The sequence below is a fragment of the Ciona intestinalis genome, unplaced genomic scaffold (assembly GCF_000224145.3).
Source record: "Ciona intestinalis unplaced genomic scaffold, KH HT000059.2, whole genome shotgun sequence".
In the NCBI taxonomy this organism is placed as follows: domain Eukaryota; kingdom Metazoa; phylum Chordata; class Ascidiacea; order Phlebobranchia; family Cionidae; genus Ciona; species Ciona intestinalis.
The window spans coordinates 224,210-232,903 of NW_004190381.2; the positions used below are offsets into that span (position 1 = coordinate 224,210).

The window sequence follows — 8,694 nt, forward strand, 5'->3', positions numbered from 1 at the left end:
TGAAGCTAGTACTGTGGCACCATGCTTGCATTGAAACATTGCTTGTGCATGGAGCTGCTTGCCATCCACGGTGAGTTGCGTGGGGAGGATGGTATATTTAGTGAATAGTTAAAGACTTTGTGCTGTATGGGTGTTGGGNTAATGCACATTTCAAACCTAAATCTTGGGTTCTGTAAAGTGTCTGTTCAAGCTTGTACAACTTTACTTTTCAAAAATAAATATCAAAAATAATATTTGAAATTATTTGTAAACACTGAAAGAGTTCACCTGTTATACAACACTGATGTTCTTACAACACATTTAGTGATCACTAGGTTGGAGCAAAACAATATTGGCAATTTTTTTTAAACCAAGCTTGATAGTTTCGTATAATTAATTGGCATTGCATACTGCTAAGAAACAGCTCAGTAATTTTTAACTGAGGTTGGGAATTACTCCTCAAATTGTAAATATGAAATCCTAATACTATAGATGAAAAACCCATATTTAAATGTAGTATTTACTTTTGTCTTCTATAGCATTCTTTAAAACCATTCCCTGCTGAAATTTAAAAAAGTAAGATTAAGATATATTTTTTAATTTCAAATATTCTAAACCTCAGTTGTGTAAATGGGGAAACACCATTGGACCTGGCACGTAAACGTAACCACCGGCAGTGTATCCAAGTATTGGAGCGATACCGACCTCCTAAACCACAACGCCCACAAACCAGTTGGTTGCACGATGCTATGGATAGATTTGTGAGTGCTTTTGGTATTTCGTTTAATATTTAAAGTTGTATATTCAGCAAATATTGCTACCAGGGATGAGGGTTATTTAATATAATAGAGTTTTCTTTGCTTTACAAATTGTGTTTAAATACATTAGAATCAGTGGTAAATAAAACACTTTAATATCCCAAGCTACATAACATGGCCTAGAACACGGTAATTGAATATACCTCCCTATTATGTTATACAAACGTAGAAAGCTGTATTAAAATACAATGACACCAGTGCTAAATAAAACGCTTTGATACTGAACTACACAAATGTGTACTGGAAAACCATAATTTGGGCTAAGTTTTTCATCCTCAGAAAGCTGTATTAAATCACACCAGCGCTAAATAAAACTCTTCAATACCAAACTACATAACATAGGCAGGAAACCATAGTATAACATAACTAACCCCTATGTTTTCCGCCTCCAGAAAGCTGTAGAAATGCTTGAGATGTCTGGTCTTGTTGATGGCTCATTCATGGTTAGATTAAGTAAACGTAACCCCGGTCAACATGTGCTTACTATGGCTCACGATAAAACTGTCTATAATTATGAGATAAGGAACCGGGTAAGTTGGTTTATAACTCTCATGGTTTTAGTGGTTAGTTGCTTACATCATAAACAAAGGGTACCGGGTTCAATGCTCAGGTGCTCAACTAATACGAAAATTATTCCAACCCAGTGGTCACTAATTAGTAGTAAGACCCTAGGTGTTAGGGTAATGGGTAAACTGCGGCCAAAATCCCAGTTTCATGGCGTGCCAGTCTTTGCTATTTTAACTTTAGATAAGTGTTAATTCTTTTTCCTTATAACCATATACTAGTAGTAGTCAGTTATGCACGGGCAAAACATTAATTTTTGTGTAATAATTGTGGCATAAAGACAAACATAGAAATATACACAAGTTGAATATATACACAATATGTTTACAACCAAACCACAAATAGGTTAAATTAAACTAAAAAAAAAACAAACTACTTTTTAACCCAAGATCTGTATTACTCACAGACAGTATAGCATCAAACAAAGTTGTGTGAATCATAATAACTATTGTTAACCCATTATGAGTCATAACTATTACACAGGGCAACCAGTGGTATTACATTGATGATGGTCCATTATTTACGTCGCTCGAATACCTTGTAGATTATTATTGTCGACGTTCGGACGGACTGCCTGCTGAACTAACTTCACCCTGTACCACTTATGGTTGGCAAGTATATGTGGGGTTTAGAAGGGTGTGTTTGTGTCATGATAGAATACCTTGACACCTATGGCTTGACACCCTTGACACTTGACGCCCTTGACACTTGACACCCTTGACACTTATGGTTGGCAAGTATATGTGGAGTTTAGAAGGGTGTGTTTGTGTCATGATAGAATACCTTGACACCTATGGCTTGACACCCTGGCACTTATGACACTTGACGCCCTTGACACTTGACGCCCTTGACACTTATGGTTGGCAAGTATATGTGGAGTTTAGAAGGGTGTGTTTGTGTCATGATAGAATACCTTGACACCTATGGCTTGACACCCTGGCACTTATGACACTTGACGCCCTTGACACTTGACGCCCTTGACACTTATGGTTGGCAAGTATATGTGGGGTTTAGATGGGTGAGTTTGTGTCATGATAGAATACCTTGACACCTATGGCTGTAAATAAGTAGCAAACATTCTTTAAACACTGTATAGTGGGGTGGGGGAGATAGAAGACCTTTAGCAAATATCCTGATCGTGTTTTAAACAATTAACAACGGTCTATGATGAAAGTCGTGAGGATACCGTTTTATAATTCTTTGAATCTTCTTTGTTTACTACCAAATGGGTCGAGAAAATAGTAAGAAAAGGTGTCCCATCTTTCCCACCCTACTATATAATAATAACGTCACAGAATTTTACAACTTTCTGTTATTATTAGAAAAAGTTTTTTGCGTTTAAAAAATTTTTTTTGCGTTTCGTTATACCTATGAAGCCTCTTTAAATAACATACAAGTTAACTTTGTTTACTTCGCCCACAGACACAGAATTTTTTTAACTTTCTGTTTTTGATAGAAATGAAAGCTTTTTTCCGTTTTTTTTTCTTTTTTTGCGTTTTTATACATACGTAGCTACATTGTACACCATACAAGTTGTTAACTATACAAGTGTCCACTCTACCCTCAGATACAATCACCAATTCGATCGACCTCCAATTCTCCCCCCTCCTACTCCTGTTAAGGTAATTTTAATATCAAGCGATTTGGTTTAATAGAAAACTATTTTACAATTGTATATTCTTTATATAAACTATATTTTAAGAACACTGTTTGGCCCTCATTGCCCCACTAGAAGAACACTGTTTGGCCCTCATTGCCCCACTAGAAGAACACTGTTTGGCCCTCATTGCCCCACTAGAAGAACACTGTTTGGCCCTCATTGCCCCATTAGAAGAACACTGTTTGGCCCTCATTGCCCCATTAGAAAAACACTGTTTGGCCCTCATTGCCCCACTAGAAGAACACTGTTTGGCCCTCATTGCCCCATTAGAAGAACACTGTTTGGCCCTCATTGCCCCACTAGAAGAACACTGTTTGGCCCTCATTGCCCCACTAGATATTATCATATTTACATATTGTCATATCCTACCATTACCAGCCCTCAGTAAATTAATATACATATCAAATACACTATAGGTGTATTCTTGGGATTAAGTCAAAAGTTGACTCATTGTAAACTGTTTTTTTTAACCAACCGATCTTAACCAAATCTTTTAAACATTCTTAAAGCCAAATTTTGTTTTCGTATCAGGCGTGTGTAAACTATTCGTTTTTTCAACCAACTTATCTTAACCAAATCTTTCAAACATTCTTATTGCTTCAAGGTCAATTTTTTTTTGCTCCTAAGCAAAAGCTTGGCCCCTCTTAATATACACCACTAGATATTAACATTTCCCTCTTCAGCCTCCAGTGGTTGAAGACAAGAAGAAGTTTGTGGACCACCAGCGCCACGTTCCCACCCCCACACCCCCGAGACCCCGGATTATTAAACCTGAGCACGTGGTGTTGGGGCGTGAGTTGGGACAAGGAGAGTTCGGATCCGTGCTTAATGGTGTGTGGACCAACCCTGCTGGCAAACAGGTATTAGTTGTAATGTATATACTTTCTTTTTCATTCTGTTCTTTATGGGTGTCTTTGTCAAGGGATTTAGACCAGATTTCGCTTAGATATGTGCGTTGATGTTATGGGCCTTATGGCCTAATTTTTTCACCATCTAATGGAGAATTAAATTTGTTCGATGCCGCCATGGTAAAATCTACTTTTTACATATTTGATTGGGAGAAGTTTCTTAATAAAATAGAGTTTGTCCACCCATGGTGTTAGGTATGAGGCAAGTATTGCTTTTGTTGTAATGTCACTCATGCATGAATGAATAAATGTAACTTACTTAATCCTTGCGTGTCCTGGAAACAACAGTCGTTATAACACCGCGAGCCAACTTCGAGTTACCATGTATGTTGCTTTGTGGGTGATTATTTTTTTTTAAAGATTTTTGTTCATTTTTTTATGTATATCTAATAATTTGGACAACCCGTTAGTAACCAATAAGTTGGAGCAATTGTCGTTAAGTGTCTTGCCCAAAGACACATACGCCCACAATGGTGGCAAACTAGCAGTGACGAGCCTTGAATCCATAACCTCTGAAGAAAAAGCTTCTTTAAATAACACTTCATTGTTAAAACTCCCCAATAGCAAATTTAAATCCTTTACTTTCCCCAGATTCCCGTTGCACTAAAAACCCTCCACGGTGAGCACATAAACACGGGGGAGACCGAGTTTCAACGGGAAGCTGAGGTGATGATGGAGCTAGACCATCCATGTATTGTGCAGTTGTATGGAATATGCAGGGGGGAGACGCTGATGATGGTGAGTGGGGGGTGTATGGGTATATGAATAAATGAATGTAACTTGCTTTATCCTCGCGTGGCCGGAACACGACAGTCGTTATAACATTGGTGTTGAAACACCCCGTGCCAGCTTACGAGTTGCCATGTATGTTACTTTGTGGATTGTGGGTGATTATTTTTTTTTTGGACAACCTATTAGTGACCACTGGGTTGAAGCAATTGCCGTTTAAGTGTCTTGCCCAAGGACACATATGCCCACAATGGTAGCAACATCGAGCCTTGAACCCATTACTTATTGGTTACAGGCAGGTGCGCTAACCACTTTGCCAGGTTGCTGGCAAAGTGGGTAAAGTGTGTATGGCAGGGATCTGGGTTTGAGTTCGAATTTACCCATTACCCTAAATTATAATGAGTTCTATTCCATATAAGTAAGGTTTATAAACTGCCTTATTGTAAGGCTAGCTTGGGAGTATGAAATTTAGACCAGAGTTGGCCCATTACTGTAAAACCAAAGGGTGCTACCATCTAGACCCCTCTGAGGTAGTGTATAGACACTTAATAAGGGAGATTCCTTTTCTCTTCGTATGGAATCCTAAAGCATAGCATATGGTTCCACTGCTAAATGTCCGTGACAAACGCCACCGCGCTATAAAAGTCATGCCATGGCAACTTTAAACTAGCAATGTCCTATGGCAATTTGCTTTTGCCACAGTAAATATCTAGGGTCATATAAACTAACCCAACATCGCTTCAGGTTCAAGAACTTGTAGCCATGGGTTCAGCATTGGATTACATACTTGATTACCCCATGCACACGGCGGTGTCCGACTTTAAACTATGGGCGGCACAAATAGCAAGCGGGATGACTTACCTCGAAGAAAAAGGGTGGGTCGTTGATATATATCAAGTGTTCTATAACTTTATATATGGATGAGGTTCTCTGCATAGAATGCCATGAAAAATTTAGGTCAAACTTGGTTCATTGCTGCAATTCTTCAGCATAACTTAATCTTAAATGATTTCATGGCGTACTTGATATGTTTAATGTTTTGTAACATTATATTAGTATTGTACATAAGTGAGGTCATGCAGCATGGCTCATCATAGGACTCAGTTTTTAGGTCAAACTTGGTTCATTGCTGCAATTCTACAGCATAACTTAATCTTGAATAATTCCATGGTGTACTTGCAGTATGTAATGTTTTATAACATTATATTAGTATTCTATATGGGTGAATTCCTACGACGTATAGTGGGACTTGGAATTTGGGCCAGAGTTTGCTCATTACCCCAATAATACAACATTACTCAATCTTTGTATTTTTACCAAGAATACTAGGCCAACGACATCCCAGGTCCAATGGCTTGACTAACTTACACACATAGGGGATAATTACTTTCAAAATTACATATATACATTCTTTTTAGTATTTTTATTATTTTGTTTATAAAATAGTTTGTTTTATCACGTATTCACATTATCTATATAATGATGTAACACTAAACATTATGATGTAACAGGTTTGTCCACCGCGACCTTGCATTGAGAAACATCTTACTCGCAAGTAAACAACTCGTTAAAATATCTGACTTTGGATTGAGCAGAGCAGTTGGTGCTGGGAGTAATTATTATAAAGCTTCGGCTGGCGGGAGGTGGCCTGTTAAATGGTGAGTTCCTCGTGCTCGCTGTTGAGTAATAGCAGTGGTTAGCAAGCCTTCCTATAACTCTTTACCGACAATTGCTTTAACCCAGTGGTCACTAATGGGTTGTCCAAATTGTCAGCTATACAGAAAAGGAATTTCCGATAAAGTTACATACATGGTAACTTGTAAGCGAGCACAAGGTGTATGACACAAAACACCCATTATAGCGACTGTCGTTGCCCCACCACTAAAATGGTTAAATAATTTTTATACAATCACCTCATGCTTCCCGTCGACAGGTATGCACCAGAATCGATAAACTACGGAACGTTTTCCTCGAGTTCCGACGTATGGAGTTACGGGGTGACGTTGTGGGAAATGTTTTCACGCGGAGACCAACCTTATGGGAACATGACAGGGGCTCAGGTGCCTTGCGTTATAATACAGATTGTGACTTCGTTAGAAAAACTATGGTCTAACTCTAAGTTCCCATGGCACGTTACGTTGCAGAATCTCACAGACAAAGAATATACCTTAATGTTGATTTAATATCCACTAGTTCCAAGCTTTTAAAACCATTATTTAAATTATCAGGAAACCTAAGATTTTGTGGTCTATTGAATATGACGGAAAGACGTGCCTGGCAATCTGGCATTTAAACAGTAGCATGGAAATCTTCTATTTGTTATCAACTACATAGGTTTTACCTTGACTGAGTAATTCCTAGTAAATAGACAAAATATTTCTAAAATGTAATTGATTTTGCAAAATTGATTAAATTTTTGGTTTCCATAATGAGATAATAAGATAAACAGTAACCATTGTTACATAACAATGATGATTATTCCACCAGGTTATCCAATATATTGAAGACGATAAACGAAGATTACAAAAACCTGACGGTTGTCCCGATAAAGTTTATTCTATTATGTCACAGTAAGTTATTGTTTTATGAACTTATTTATTTTTGTGGCCGTTTGTTATATAGTATGGGGGGAGATGGGACAACTTTAGCACATAATATCTAAATATTCTGATCGTGTTTTAAACAATTACTAATGGTCAATGGGAGTCATGGGCATTTACTTTAATAATTTCTTGTATGTTCTTTGTTTACTACTAAACGGGGCGAGAAAATAGAGGTAAAAGGTGTCCCGTCTTCCCCCACCCTACTGTATCACAGGTGTTCTGTTTCATACACGTCGTGCCCGCTTACGAGTTACCACGTATGTAACTTTGTAGGTGTGTTTCGTTATGGCTGACAATTACTGTTGAGGGGCCAAATCATGTCACCTGCTTTAGCATACGACCTCACCCATATGAAACGAAAATTATTTCAACTTTAACAATACTTTTAACAAATTATCATTTATTTGCAGATGTTGGGCGTACCAGGCGAATGAACGACCAACTTTTCGAAGGCTTCACACCAAGTTTCGAAACGACCCTGATTATTTCAATATGCAAGTCCCTGGCCACCAGTGAACTATTGTACTTAATGTGATTTTATTGCATCACAGTAGCGTTTGTTGTTGCGATTATGATAAAATAAGTTAATAATGGATTTAAATTGATTCACCGTTCTGCCTATGCATACAATGAATGCTGCAATTGCTCATTTTAATTCTTTTTAATGTTCCGCCATGTTTTTACATCATGATGATTGTATTGTGACATCACAATGTAAGGTCTTGCCTCAACAATGCTTTTAAGTGACATAGGCAGTTATTATGACGTATGCAGAGTTATATATTCAGCTCAATCATTCAATACATTCTTGCTTCACAAATGACGTGTGTGGTGCTTATGACGTAACAGGTGATTGATTGTTACACAGCGGAAGTCAGTTCCCTTTAAATGAATATTGGCGGGAAGACTGAATTACTCTGCAGTTTTATACTATTTTTATGACAAAAGTTAAAGTTCGTTATAGCGAATTTAGGTTATAAGTAAAGTTAGAAAAGAAATAATTGGTTTGGTCCCAAACTGATAAATATTGATTAATAAAAGTCAGTTAATTTTTATAATTATTGCTACAAAAATTCAATTTTAATTAAGAAATATTAGTCAGATTAAATATTGCGTATTTTTTTAAATTGCTGAGTCTTTAAACAGCAAATAAGCAAAAGCATATTATTTGTAAACTACAGCGTCATTTCTAAATTTCCTTAAAGTTAGTCGTTGCGGATGCCGGCGCGCGTCTTACATTCCCCGTTAATTGCAATTTACATTCCTTGGTTTTCTTGTGTTTCGTCTGGCCATGCGCTCGTCTTTTTAGTTCATTTCAGTGTTAGCTGTGTAGCGGTAGGTTCTTATTCTTTGGTTGTTAGTCGTTTTAAGTTCTTATCTAACCGTTTTATTTTCTATTTGAATAAGCCTCATAGCGTGCCAACTGTGTGGCT

General features: G+C 37.4%; 1 protein-coding gene across 1 annotated transcript in view; it reads left to right on the plus strand.

Annotated features, from left to right (window-relative positions):
* LOC100187339 (tyrosine-protein kinase HTK16-like) overlaps nt 1–8,081 on the plus strand; it is a 14,005-nt gene extending 5,924 nt beyond the window's left edge. The window contains exons 10-17 of the mRNA XM_002121076.3: nt 2,929–2,983; nt 3,705–3,881; nt 4,521–4,667; nt 5,403–5,533; nt 6,170–6,316; nt 6,592–6,718; nt 7,146–7,228; nt 7,672–8,081. Of these exons, the coding sequence (XP_002121112.2) occupies nt 2,929–2,983; nt 3,705–3,881; nt 4,521–4,667; nt 5,403–5,533; nt 6,170–6,316; nt 6,592–6,718; nt 7,146–7,228; nt 7,672–7,777 (973 nt within the window). The 3' untranslated portion in view covers nt 7,778–8,081. The remainder of the gene's footprint in view (nt 1–2,928; nt 2,984–3,704; nt 3,882–4,520; nt 4,668–5,402; nt 5,534–6,169; nt 6,317–6,591; nt 6,719–7,145; nt 7,229–7,671) is intronic.
* Nucleotides 8,082–8,694: the final 613 nt, after the last annotated feature.